Source organism: Typopeltis vanoorti, chromosome 24 (assembly GCF_054136105.1).
Source record: "Typopeltis vanoorti isolate ZY-2024b chromosome 24, IOZ_Tvanoo_1.0, whole genome shotgun sequence".
NCBI classification, from domain to species: Eukaryota; Metazoa; Arthropoda; class Arachnida; order Uropygi; family Thelyphonidae; genus Typopeltis; species Typopeltis vanoorti.
In genome coordinates, this window is record NC_143572.1 from 26,857,572 (window position 1) to 26,873,003 (window position 15,432).

Here is a 15,432-nt window from a genome sequence, read left to right on the forward strand (position 1 = left end):
AAACGCCTTTACCAGGTCCAGCAGTCATCATCATACGTATCAAGGATTTAGGCCTAGCATGGCCTGTTCCGACTTTAGAAGTCATCGTTGAATCGTTTGAGAGGACGTCCTGGTTTTCTTTTTCCTAATGGCTTGTACTTTAAGGCTTGTTTTGGTAATCTTTCTGTTTTCATTCTTTGAACGTGTTCCATCCATTTATGTTTATATTTTTTAATTTTTTCTATTACTGGTTCTTGGTTTAATTCTTTCATAATATCTTCGTTTCTTTTGTGATCAAATAGAGTATACTTTGCAGTTTTTCTCATAAACTTCATTTCTGCTGTTGTTAATCTTTGTTTGTCTTTTTGTTTTATTGTCCAGATTTCGCTTCCATACGTTAAGACCGGTAAGGCTAATGTATTGTATACTTTTAGCCTAGTTTGTTTTTGAACTAGGTTTGGTTTAAATATAGAGTTAATTACACCTGTTATTTTTAAATATTTTGCAATTTTTACGTTTATATCTTTTTCATTTTCATATGTGATCATACATCCTAGGTAGTTAAATGAATTCACCTGTTCTAAGATCTTGTTATCTATTACTATTTTAGTTCTTGCTGGATCTTGTCCTTTAAAGGCCATAGTTTTTGATTTTTCTGTTGATATTATCATACCATAATCTTTGGATATCTCATTTAGATTTAAAATAGCTTTCTGTAAGTTATCTTCAGAATTTGTAATTATTATTTGGTCGTCTGCAAAGAGGAGAGTGTTTAAGTTAACTGTAGGTGAAAGTTTAATTCCTTGGAGTAAATTTTTACTCCATTTTATTATTATTTCATTTAAGTAGATATTAAAAAGAGTTGCTGAGAGGGGACATCCCTGTCGGACCCCTTGGTTTATCTCTCTCGTATATGATAGCTCGTGATTTAATCTTATTTGTATTTGATTCTTTTCATATATACTTGTGATAGCTTTTAGGATATTATTTGGTATTTGTCTTTCTTTTAATATGTTAAATAATATGTTTCTTTTAACTTTGTCAAATGCTTTTTCAAAGTCAATAAATGCAATATGTGTTTCCAAATTATATTTGGAATTATGTGTGAAAAGTGCGAAAAAAGGGTATATGTGGAACTACAAGGGGGGTGATTATGAAGAGCTCAGGAGACAGCTTGCAGGTGTAGCATGGAATGAGGAGTTAGCTGGAAAAGAGATCAATGCTGCTTGGGGGATTTTCAAAAAATATTTAGTGGATGCAATGTCTAAATGTATACCACGGGTGAGAAGGTTAAATAAGTTAGGTGTGAGATGGATGAATAAAGAGATTAAGCATGCAATACAGAGAAAAAGGGCATTGTGGAGGCAGCATAAGAGAAGTGGAAGTAACCAATTTCATGAGTTCTACAAAGACCAGGCAAGGAGAGTGACTTGGTTGGTGAGAGTAGCTAAAGAGAGGTATGAACAGCAGTTAGCTAATGAAGCTAAAAAGAATCCTAGGGAGTTCTTTCGATATGTAGCCAGCAAAAGAAAGAATGATTATGGAAGGATGACATTGATTGGAGGAAATGGTATAAAGACAGCTGTTGCAGAATGTGTGGTGGAGATACTTAATGAGCAGTTCATAAAGATCTTTCAATCTTGTGAATGTGACTTCATGGAGAGATTAAGAGCAGTTGATGATGGGGAGGAGAGACTGACTGTAAGTGAGCAAGAGGTGTTTGGGGAGTTGAGTAAACTAGATGTAAATAAGGCTGTAGGACTTGATAATATATCACTGCGTATTCTGAAGGAATGTGCCAGAGAGTTGACACCTGCCTTGACATATTTTTTTAATACGAGTCTTGCACTTGGTCAAGTCCCTAAAGAGTGGAAGGAGGGCAAGATTGTGCCACTTCATAAAGGAGGTGATCGAACTCAAGCATCAAACTATAGGCCTATCTGTGTGTCAGGTGTTGTGGTTAAGTTGTTGGAGAAGCTTGTGAGAACTAGGATCCAGAGTTGGGTTGACAACAATGGTATAATCTTTGATGGACAGCATGGATTTGCTAAAGGGAGGTCGTGTTTTAGTAATCTACTTAATTATTACAATAAAGTGACTGCTTCCTTGGACAGAGGAGAAGGATACACAGTAATATACTTGGATTTTGCAAAAGCTTTTGATAGAGTACCTCATGATAAGTTGACAGTCAAACTAGAGCAGATGGGGTTGGATATTAGATTAGTGCATTGGATTGGAGACTGGCTATCTGATAGGTATCAACAAGTTGTGTATGGGGGTGCAATATCCAGGAAAAGGAAAGTCACTAGTGGAGTGCCTCAGGGATCTGTTTTAGGGCCATTACTATTTAACTTGTATATTAATGATATTGGCGAAGATTTGGATGGAGATATTCAGTTGTTTGCAGATGATGCAAAGTTGGGACGAACCATAAAGAGTAGTGAAGATGTTGTGGCCTTGCAAGAAGACTTGAATAAATTGAGTGATTGGGCAAGCAAATGGGGATGTGAGTTCAATGTTGCAAAATGTAAGGTTTTAAAATTTGGAAAACAAAGATGGGATGCAGAATTTATGCTTGTTGAGAATATATTGTTGGAAGTAGAGGAAATAAGAGATCTGGGAGTGATAGTGGATAAGGATCTAAAATTTAGGGGACACATCGCCAAAATTGTGAAGACAACACAAAGACTTCTGGGAATGATGAGGAGGACACTGACGTGTAGAAGTAGGGAGATTCTTGTTCCATTGTATAAGGCTTTGATTAGGCCACACATGGACTATTGTGCCCAGATTTGGTCACCTGGTTTTCAGAAGGATGAAGAGATGTTGGAAAGGGTCCAAAGGCGACTGACTAAGGTAGTTTCTGACCTCTGGAATGTCGAGTATGAGGAAAGATTGAAAAGATGTAATTTGCAGAGTCTAGTGGAGAGAAGGAAGAGGGGAGATATGATAGAGACCTACAAGTTGGTAAGGGGTTGTTATAGGATCAATGGTGGAGTAGTTCTACAGAGAATAGTGGGAGATCAGGGGAGAACCAGAGGTCATCCCTGGAAACTGTATAAAGAGGGTGTGAGTAGGGGAGTGAGAGGCAGGTTTTTTTCGTGCAGAGTTGTGAATGATTGGAATGCCTTGCCTGAGAGTGTGGTGTCTGCAAGGAGTTTGAATGTGTTTAAGACCCGGTATGATGAGATGTGTGTGAGCTAAAAGGACCTCCTAGATGAGTCTTTGACTCCATGAGGTCTTGTTTAATAATAATAATAATTATATTCTCTTCTTTTCTCTACTATTAATTTTAGGCAAAAGGCTGGGTCTATACATGATCGTCCTTTTCTAAATCCATTCTGTACTTCTAAAATAAAGTTTTCGGAATATTTCATTAGTTTGTTATTTAAGATTCTGCTATATATTTTGTAACAGGAATTTAGTATACTGATACCTCTATAGTTTTTAGGGTTATCTCTATTACCTTTCTTAAAGATAGGAATTACAATTGCTTTTTTCCATTCTATTGGGGGGATACCAGTTGAGTAAATTTTATTTAAAAATAATAAAAGTCTTTTTTTGAATCTTGTTCCTGCATATTTATATAGTTCTGAACCTAGCTTATCTTCTCCAGGTGATTTTCCGTTTCTTGTTTCTTTCAGGCTGATTTCTAATTCTTCAGTTATTTCCTTTTCATTTTCGTTAATTGTTTGCCAGTTGTCTTTTTTAAAATATTTGTCTGTCCACAGTTGTGTGTAGTAATTTAGAAATTCTTCTAATTTTAATTCAGTGTTTAATTTTATGTTTTCTTTGGTATCTGCATTTAGGTGTTTCATAATCTTATATACATTGGGTCTTATTTTATATAAATCATGTTCTAAATTAGAAACAAATTTATTCCATGATTCTCTGTCTTTTTCTGACTTCTCTTTTAGCTATGGCCTCTTATTCTTTTATATTCTATTTCATCTTCTAATCTTTTACTGCTTAACCATTTGTGATAGGCTTCTTTTTTCTTTTTAATTATTTCTTTGATTGTATCATCCCAGATCTTCAGTTTTTTCTTTTATTGAATTTTTTGGTCTTTCCTAAGCTTTCATTTGCTGCTGCATTTAGTATCGTTTTTATATTAAGCCATTCTATTTCTATTTCTTCATTTTGTTTTATTTTATCTAGATATTGGTTAATTCTTTGTTCATATAGCCATTGTACATTTGTGTCATTCAGTAGTCTAGTTTTATAAGCAAATGTTTCAATTTTTCTTTCTGTTCTTGTTACTTGTAGCCATTTAGGTGGTAATCTTAATTTTATTTTAACAAGGAAGTGGTCACTGCTTATTTCATATCCTCTGTGAACTCTAACATCTAGTGAAAATTTTGATGTCTTTTCATTTAATATGAAGTAATCTAATATTGATTTCCATCCTCTTGCTGCCCAAGTATATTTATGTATGTCTTTATGTTTATAGAAGGAATTCATTATTTTTAGGTTATTATAAACTACAAAGTCGATCAATTTTTTACCATTTCTGTTTAGAGTGTGTTCTCCATGTATTCCTATATTATTATTAATTTTCGTGTTTCCAATTCTTGCATTTAAGTCTCCTGCTAAAATTATGTAGTCATTTTTATTTATTTTATTATATATGTTTTGTAGCTGATTATAAAAATCACTATTATCCTGTTCTCTTCCTTCTTCTGGGGCATATAAACAAATTATTGTTAAATAGCCTCTATCTATTTTTATTCTAGCTTCTATTATTCTTTCATTCCATAATTTATAATGTTTTAACTGTTTTGAAAGGGAGTTATGAATCCAAATCGTGACTCCTGCTTGTGCTCTTTGGTCTCTGTTTACTCCACTATATATCACATTAAAATTTTCAGTTCTCATAGTTCCTTTTAATTTCTTTTTTGTTTCAGTGATTCTTCTATTTTAAAATTTCTTTCTCACCAACCCTATATCCATTCCCATATGTTGTAGTTTACGGATTAGAATTCCATGTGGTATCCTGTCAAACGCCTTTACCAGGTCCAGTAGTATCACTGTAAACCCATTACCCTTATCCAGTTCAGCCGTCACCTTGTTATAAAACTTGAGCAAGTTACTGAGGCATGATCTACCCTTCACAAAGCCATGCTGCCCCCCATACAGTATCTCATTTTCATCAATCCATTCCTGTATTTTTCCCTTGACTACTTTCTCCAAGACCTTGACAACGACTCCTGATATGCTGATCGGTCGGTAATTTGCAACCGCAGTCTTGGATCCTCCTTTATGCAGTGAAACTATTTTCCCCTCTTTTCACACCTTCAGGACTATACCAGACCCGAGACTCAGATTAAACAACATGGTCAAGGGCACTGATAATTCCTTAGCCGCTTCACGCAAGACCCGTGCCAGTATACCATCCAATCCCACAGATATATTCACATTAAGATTCTGTAATAGACTATTCACCTTCACTTCATTCATCACAATTCCCGTATAAACTAATGGTTCCTTCAATTTTTTAATGTCACAACCTGGATAATATGCTTTTGCAAAGTGCTCGCTCAGTAACTCCACTATATCGACTGATTCAGTGACCTCCTTACCATCATCATTCATTAAAATCATTTCGCCATGTACAGTTTTTTTTCTTGCTTGCAGCATATTGAAAGAACTGGGATGCTCTTTAGCTTGCATAGCTAGTTTCCTTTCATAATCCGCTTTTGCTTTTTTACCACACTCGTTACCCTTCTGACCTGCACTTTATACGTGCACTTTACGTGTGCCTGCAGGTCACCTCTTTCTTTAAATTCCCTCCACAGTTGTTTCGTTTTTTGTAGCTCAAGCTTAATGGTGTTATTAATCCATTTAACCCCTACTTGTTTTATTATTCAGACCGTAGGTATACAATCAGCCATAACCTCCTGTAAATGCTCCTTGACCACTTCCCATGCTCTATCGACATCCAGCCCTTGCAGTTGTACATGCCATGGCACTGATCCAAGCAATCTCCTAAGCTTGTCATACTTGCCATCATGGTAATTCCACATATACCCTGTCTTAATCGAAAATTCCACACCTTTAGCCACCTCCCAGGTCAAGACCTTATGATCACTCTCACCAAAAAGGTGGCAACATGGTCATATTCATTACAGTCAAATTCTCAGATGCTATTACTAGGTCAAGCACTTTCACACCCCCCCTAGTATTTTCAATTACATGCTGTCTCAGATAGTTATCCCTTAATAATTGAATAAAATCCATTTCCTTCCTCACATGTGTCCTCTCCTCCTTCCAATCAATGTTACCATTGATTGGAGGGAGGAGAGGAAGTTGAAATCCCCCATAATAATTACCCTCCTCCCACTCATTTCATCAATTTGTTTATGCATACTATCTCCACCATCTATTCCATCACCTGGTCAATAGCAGCACCCAACTGTATATTTTGTTTTGCCATCTCAATCTCACTCCAAATAGCCTCAAATGAGCTCTTTTCAGTATCCTGCGATACAACTTCAATTCTCCTTGGCTGCAGTTCATCAGCTATCATCAATAACATCCCTCCCCCAATTTTATTCTCTCTGTCCCTCCTAAGCACACTATAACCTACACATTCTATCCCACTAACTATATCATCTTCCGTCAGCCATGTTTTACTAATGCCAATAATCTGTGGCCAGGAAGAGCCAAAAATTCTTCCTTCTTGTTCCTAATACTCCTGGCATTAGTATACATGAAATGCAGTGATCCCTTTGTTCCACCCCTATCTTGATGCATTATTCTAAATATCCCATTCCCATTTTTTGTCCTTAGTACTGGCTCGGGTACATTATATACATTCTTACACTTAACTGTCTCACTGATGTCCGCATATCCACTCCCCCCCCCTCCTTGGTAGTTCTAGTTTCCCTAGTTCTGCACATCCATTTTTCACTTCATTCAGCAACACTTTTTCCAGTCTCCGCACACCAAATCCATTCAAATGGAGGCCATCCATCTTGTATAAATCCTTTCGCCCATCAAACTCATTCCACACGTCCATGAATTCCACACCACACCATCTGCATAACCTGCGCATAATGTCATTTGCGATTATGGCCCTCCTTCTAAATTCCTCTGTCATACTGTGGCAACAGACTCACCATTCTAACTCTGTCACTCTTTTCTTTTGCTACCTTTAACAATACTTTCAAGTCCTCTTTCATAAAAAAATTTATCTCCTTTCAATTCATTCGTACCCGCCACAACTATCTATTCTTTCACCCTCTGTTTTTACGCTCTAATACTCTCACTTGCATCCTTAAATTTCGTACCCGGTAAGTACGATTTAGTTAAACTCCCATCTATCACTGCTCTTAATAACGTGTCACCATACAACTCTCTTTCCTTCATTTCAGAAACTCTCCCACTCTTATGCTTATTTTTCCTTTCAAATACTTGTTTATTTACATTAGCCGAATCACTCTGGAAAGAGTTTTGCAGCTGCTCGAATTGCCGCTGTGCATTTTGTATCACTGCGTGCAACCTAGCGATCTCACTTCCTACAAATAATTACTCATTTTTTTTATCATTTAAACCATTTTCTCTCTCTGTATAGTTGCTTTCACTCTTTCTTTGATCAACGCTCTCATTGCCATCTTGTACATTGCAATTCTCTATCAAGCCACTAGTTTCACTCACATTCTGACTTTCTTCAACCATAACTGTCTCACAACCTGACACATACTTCAATTCCTCACTTTGCTTACACTTTCTGCACATTTTCCCACCACTATCACTTTCAATCCAAACTCCAGCCTCATTCGGGAATGCATACATCCCACACACATCACATTGGACAAACTCTCTCACATTACAGTTTTTGAACAATGCCATCGTATTTTTGGATGCCATTATCTTACATCGCATTGCCGCTATATTCAAATCTATGAAACGTATCGTTAAATACTAAATTAAATAACGGAATTCACACCAAAATCACACAGACACAACAAGCTACCAAAATTAGACAATATTACGTTATGATTTAAACCTATACTCTAATTTACACTCAAAATTATACTTAGCTTTCAGGAGCTCTCTGAAAACACTACCGACCGTGTAGCCCTCTAGTGGGCTAATCCAAGTATATTCATTATCAGTAATAGCAGTAATTATAACAGTAATTATCAGTAATATCAATAACATTATCAGTATATTCATTTTCTTTCTCTTAACTGCTTGCTTACACAGCACCAGTGTGTTATGAGTTTTGCAGCTTCTTGTGTAGTATTAATATATATATATATATATATATATATATATATAAATAAAAACAAACAGAATTTACATTACATAAACAAAGGAATACATTCCTCAGCATCCCTGAATTGCCTTAGTGTGGACTACTTAAAAGACATAGGCACTGGCCAAGCGTCGATGTGCTGTGAAACCTTATCAAAATTGACTAATAAAAGGTGAATATATAGACACCTGGACAGTGCCTGTGTCTTTTAAGTAGTCCACAGGAAATTTGGGGATGTCGAGAAATGTATTGCCGCAAGGTCTCTGGTCAACTTACGAAACTTTCATAGTTTCTATATTCGGTTTTGAAATAATGCTTGATCTAATATCCACTCTGCTTATGTAGTTTTGCATCACTGATCTGAAGGCTTTTGGCTCTTTATTTTAGTAAAAAGAATTTACATTATTTTTATCAAATTTTTAAACTGTCTTTTTTTAATCTTTATTTATTGCTGGTATAGTTTTTTTTGCCAGATGTTAGTTTAATGAAATACAACCTTTCATGGATCGCGCTCTCTCTCTCTCTCTCTCTCTCTCTCTCTCTCTCTCTCTCTCTCTCTCTCTCTCTCTCTCTCACACACACACACACACACAAATGTAGACCAAATACCTATAAGAATGTACATTTGCTCAATCTGTTAACTGATGTGGTGCATAATAGCTGAACATTGATGTATGGCAAACTCAATCTCTCTGTATCGTTTGGCTTAATATTGTTCTACCAAAAATTTATTACTATAAGTGTAATTTCACATTAGTTTGGAAGAACGGGAAAATCCCAGTGTGAGGAAAATTGTTTTAACTGGAAAGAGTGGAAGAACTAGCTGAAATTTAGAAGTTTCCCAAATAAATCAGGAAAGTTAGTAGTAAGTGAACTTTGTCTTACAACATTTGATTTACACATGAGAATCATATTACTCCTGTTCAGCCTGAGCATTTTTTTTTTATCTTAGTTTCACCAACAGAAGGTTATAAATCTATAATTCATTAGTGTCATTGATATGAAACGGTCACCAATAAACTCTCTTCTAGTGACAAACATGGAAATTTTACAAGCCATTTTAGGCCTACAAGGTAATTGTTTCAATCTAGGTGAAGAAAATCACTATTTCTTCCCACCCACCTCCAATCAAACATCCATGCCATGGGAAATTGATTTGCTATCCAGTTGGACAACCAGACTATTTGAAGGAATCATCCTTTATTTTTATTTGCATTCTTAATATGATGACCATTGAGTTAGCTAAAACCAGTGTTTTAGAGCTGGCATTCAGTTTTACTTCCTGTATTTACTCTTTTTTTTCATATCAGTGGTCAGTACACATTCATGAACACATTTTTTTCTTATGATTGAATAGATTATTTTGAATTCAAAAACAAATAATAATAATAATCAGTGCACAAAAGATTGTAAAGTACCAGAATGGCATTTTAAGCAGGCTCTTGCTAAACCATTCAGTACTGATATGTGGAACTGATTCATAGATCTTGATCTCATTATGATAGAGCTGCCATAGGACTAAAGTGTGCATTTAATTGAGAAACAAGAATTAATATAAATGAACACAAAAGTTTTTAAATTTTTAATATAGTTAGAAAATTAAACTGGGGACATAAACATATTTTTGTGTATTATTATTATTATATAGTTGCCTTCATATACAAACATTTGGAATTTATGATAATACTTTGACAATATTTATGTTTCTAGCTATGTTCGAGCAGAAGTTCTTGCAGGTTTTGTAAATGGCCTTTTTCTACTTTTTATCGCTTTTTTCATCTTTTCTGAAGGTGTAGAGGTGAGCAATAAAATAAATTTAATATCTGAATTATCATTTTGATTATTATATAAAAATATTTTGTTAATTCAATAAAAAACCTTAAATGGTGACAAAAATTTTCATTACAGAAAATACTTTATCCAAAGCTTTTAAATATATGGTATATCATCTAAATAAAATTTTAAAATTACTTTAATTTTTGGATTATTAACTGTCTGTTCTAAATGAGATGTTATAACATCCCAATAATATTTAACATAATGTTGGGATGGTAGAAGTGAAAGAATGAAGATGTATACCCATTAATATGGAGTTGAAGGTGAATAGGATATTGGAGAAGGGGAAGCAGTGCTATGTATGATACCATTATAAAGGATGTGTCAAAGTCGTTTCTGAATGGAGGGGCAATAAGAAGTGTGTCTTTGTGTGATCTTAGTATAATGATGAATAATTCAGTTATCCTTTGATCAACATATAAGAAAAGTATGAGCAAAGGAATCATCTGTGTTGGTTGGAACAAATTATGTGCAGGGAGTTGGAATGATGTGGTGTGTTATTAAAAAAATTATTAGAAACAGTGAAGTGGAAGTGAGTTGTGTATTTCTGGAGTATATATTTAAGGGGTGCTTAAGGATCAAAGTTGTATAACTGAGAAGAGACCTCCACATAGCCTTTAAAGGAATACGGAGAACCGACCAGGGCTTCTGACCTAATGTCCAATCCTCACCTTCTCGTGGTGCACCCTGTTGGGTATCTACCTAGATACTAAATGAACAAGGATGGGCTGGTAATTTGGGATTTAGCCGACCAAATTGCATTCTTATTGGCTTAAACCAAAATACAAAATGATGGTACAACATGACAAAATTTCACGCTGGCTGGGGCGTCGCCCAGTTAAACAAGGCCCCCCCCCCCCGTTGTTTTCGCCAAGGAACCAGAGCGAACAGCGAAAATTCAGCTACTGGAACAAATCTGAAAACACACCACAACTCAACATCACCAGAGTTAAAGATCGGTACTATCAACATAAGAAGCCTGAATTGCAAAGAAATGGAGCTAGCTGAGGAATTATATAAGTACCAGATTTTTTGTTTCAGTCACCCCTATTAGATCGACATAATAGGGGTGACTGAAACAAAAAAGACAAAAACTGGTGAGATCTTTCTAAGCAATAAATACAAAACGTTATATTCAGGCAATACCAATCAAGGAAAAGAAGGAGTAGCCATAGTATTTAACACAAAATATGAGGCTAATCTTCTTGAATGGCAGGCAGTCTCAAGTAGAGTGATGTGGGCAAATATCAGAATGGGGAACTGAGCAATGAGACTAATTTGTGCCTATGGTCCCACAGAAGGTTCTACTAAGGTAGAAGTGGACAAATTTTTTGAGGCTTTAGAGAAAGCAACTGACACAATGAAAAAGGAAAAGTTGGTCCTTGTTCAGGATCTAAATATCGGAGTAGGAAATGATTGTCAGACATACAAAAATATTTTGGGAAAATTTGGAGCAAAGAGCAAAGCTAATAATAATGGCAAATACCTGTTGGATTTCTACTCAGGACATACTGGTTATTACTAACACCATGTTCCAACATAAAAATGTGCACAAATTCACATGGAGAGAAAAGGCAAGGAATAAGAAAAGTCTCATTGACTATGTTATTGTTGATAGTGATGTTTTCTCCCTGATGCAGGACACGAGTGTACAGAGGAATTGAAATTGGAAGTGATCACTATTTAGTCTTGAGCAGGATAAAACTGAATTTCATATTGAAAAGAATAACATGTACGAAAGTTTTAAAGCAAATAAAAGTTAAGTAGCTCTCAGATGTGAACTGTAGACTAACATACACAAAGATTATTGAAGAAAAAATTAAAGAGTTTGATAACAGCAACCAAACCTTGGAGAGTCAGTGGCAAGACTTGATTGATTCAGCCAGAGAGGCATGTGGTGAGGTTGTCTGCAAGGATAGAAAAATCAGAACTCCATGGTGGACACAGGAAGTTAAAGAGACAGTGAAGGAAAAGAAAGCATATCAAAAGTTCCTGGCATATAAGTCAGCTTGTGCTCTTAGAGAATACAGAGACAAATGTAAGAAAGCTAAACACTGTGTAAAACTAGCTAAACAAAAGTCATGAGAGGACTTTGGCAAGAACATAGAAAATAAATATCAAGAAGGTGGTAAGATATTCTGGAGGTTGTTGAAGAACCTTAGAAATGGAGGAGAGATTGCTGTAAAAGGAGTTAGAGGTGATAAAGGTGACATGAAAATGGGAGAAAAAGATATCCTTGAAGTATGGAGTAATTACTTCGAAAAATTGCTAAATGAAACAAGCAGTGATTGCACAGTGATAAAAAAAAAACACTCAACAGACATACAGTGAGGAATACATATCCATACTTGAAGTGGAAAAAGTCATCAAAGACTTGAAATGTGGAAAGGTGGCAGGAGTTGATGATATTCTATCAGAATGGCTCAAGTATGGAGGTATAAAAGTCTTGCAGTGGCTGCACTGCTTAGTTCAGAATACCTGGACAGAGAGAGACGAATTCCAGATGATTGGAATAGAGCTCTGATAGTACCCATATATAAAAAGGGAAATAAAACTGAATGTGAGAATTACAGAGGTATTTCCCTACTGAGTGTTCTGGTAAGATTTATGCCAGTATACTTGAGAAATGTTTCAGAAGAATTGTGGAAGAAAAGCTTGGTGAAGAACAAGCTGGATTCAGGCCAAATAAAGGCTGTCAGGATTAGATCTTCACTTTACGACAAATAGTTGAGAAATCACGGAATATAACAAAGATCTATATTTAAGTTTTGTCAATCTGGAAACTGCAAATGACAAGGTGCCAAGAGAGAAGCTATTCAAAATGCTACACTTGTATGGTGTAAGTGGATCATTATATCAAGCAATACTTTGTCTTTATTTGAGTTGTAAGTCAGCAGTTAGAATTGAAAGAAGTACAGGAAGATGGTTTAATGTTAAATCTGGTGTGAGACAAGGATATACATTATCCACTCTGTTATTCATTATCTATATGGATCACATTATGAAGGAAAGTGGTATTAAACATGATATTAAAATTGGAGATGTTAATGTCAGCTCTTTGCTTTATGCGGATGATGTTATACTTCTAAATAAATCTGCTACAAGTCTGCAAGATTCCCTAACTAAATTGAATAACTGTTGTAATAGATATGGTATGAAGGTTAGCAATAAAAAGACAATGAAAATAGGCAAAATCATTGAAAATGTCAACTGCATTGTGAACGGAGAACGTGTGGAACAAGTAAAACATTTCAGCTACTTAGGCACGATTTTTAGTGAAGATGGTAAATTAAATATGGAAATGGACAATAGAATCAACAAAGTTGGTGTGGTAGGAAGTCAACTTAATAAATTTATATGGAATAAAAGAGAAATTAGTCGGATCACTGAATTAGCTGTATACAAGACAGTGTTCATACCAGTTTTAACTTATAAATCTGAGAGCCGGGTCAAAAGTAAAACACTTGATCAAAGTCTTGAGACCACAGATATGAGAGTCCTGAGAAAGATTAGAGGCATGAACAGATGGCATCAATGGCAATATCATATTAAAAATGAGGATATTTGCAAAGAACTTGACATTGTCAGCATCCAGGAATGCCTTAGCAGAGCTAATCTCAGGTGGTATAGTGACTTAAACAGAATGGACGAGGAGAGATTAACAAAACAAGCGTTCTCTGCCAGATTGGCAGGAAAACGACCCAGAGGAAGACCAATATATAGGTTGATTGATATGGTTCAAAGTGCCTTAGACGATAGAAATATAAGATCTGATAATGTTGGAGTCTTGACAAAGTTTGGAGGAAAATTGTAGATAGGAAGTTAGTAATGATGTAAATTTTTCATGTAGTACTCTCATATCCTGTACATCCCTTGAGGGTACATGGCAGGAATTTGATGATGATATTTAAGGGATTGGAGCTGAGAAGAAGAACAGTAATCATAAATGGTATGATAGTCATGATGTGTAGGAAGAGATGCATTGAGTTTGGAATTTGAAGGTAGTAGGAGAGATCTGTTCACTAGGGATTGGCTATAACCACAGCTGCTTCATCCTCTCCAAATGCAGGTGACTAAATCTGCATAGTAGTCCAGGTTTGGTCATATCAAGACCTTGAAAAGAGGCAAAATGACTTCTTTATCCTTTGATATCAGTGCTTATTTCAGAATCACAAATATCTGAGTTTAATTTATAATTTTCAATTGTTCAATAATTTTCAATTTATAATTCCATTTCTTTATAAATCCAAGATTTCTAGCATCATCAAGTTTCTTTAAGCATAATCTCTCCAATATAATATGCCATCAAAATTTCATCATGCCAAGTGCATAACTTTACACTTACTAACACTGAATTAACAGCTGTTATCTGCCCATAGTTCTAGCCTATTCAAGTAATTCTACATGTGTTGCATATCTGTAACATCCTAGATTGTCCTGCCTATATTTGCATCATCATCATCAGCAAACAATTGAACATCTCCTGTCAGGTCCTTCCCGATATCATTCATGTATGGATTTGAACAACAGTAGTCCAAGGACTGATCCCTAAGGGCCTACTCATCACCTTAAATATAGCAGATTCACACTCATGTTTACCAAACATGTCCATCAGCCATTTGCTTATGCTTTAGCCTTTCATGTGATATCCTGTCATATGCCTTGGCAAACTTTATTGGTATCATAGTGCATCCATTCCTTTTTTCAAACTCAGTTATAATATTATTATAAAAATGAGCAAATTGCTCAGACATGACCTCCCTTTATTAAATCCATGCGCTGTTTCTTACAAAGCGTAACTTGTCTGTCAACCCACTTCAGAGATACTGATAGGTCAGTGGATAGACACATCAGTTTTTTTGCATCAAACTTGTACAAAAGGGACTATCATACATTTGTTCCTGTGGGATCTTTTCTGAGCTGAGATTGCCATGTCAAGGGCTTAACTAGTTCATCCGAACATTCCTTTAGCACACATGCTGATATCCCATTTGTTTGTATTGCTGAATTCTTATCCAGGTATGCAACCACTCTAGAACCTCCGTCTCATAGACTCCTATATTTTCATCAAATGTAGTGCTGGTGCTGTGCACCATACTGCATATTAAATATGTAAAATTATTGTTTTCAATGAGCCCAATGAAAGTGTTGAAGTCTTGAAGCATATGTGGAGTAATAAGTTGCTAGCTAAAAAGAACATGAAGATACCTTACATACTTGACTTTTGTGGAGTTTCCAGGGATGACCTCTTTCTTCCATCACCCATTGTCCTATGCAATAATTCCCATGTATCTGTCTAATAGGCTCCTTTCATCCACCTATATGTCTCAAATCATATCACCTTTCCTCCTCCTGTC

The 15,432-nt window shown here is 35.6% G+C and overlaps 1 protein-coding gene across 1 annotated transcript in view; it reads left to right on the plus strand.

The window, feature by feature from the left end:
- Positions 1-15,432, plus strand: part of ZnT86D (solute carrier family 30 member 7) — a 155,287-nt gene that overhangs the window by 39,514 nt on the left and 100,341 nt on the right. Inside the window, exon 4 of the mRNA XM_090413411.1 lies at positions 9,950-10,037. Within this exon, the coding sequence (XP_090269537.1) occupies positions 9,950-10,037 (88 nt within the window). The remainder of the gene's footprint in view (positions 1-9,949; positions 10,038-15,432) is intronic.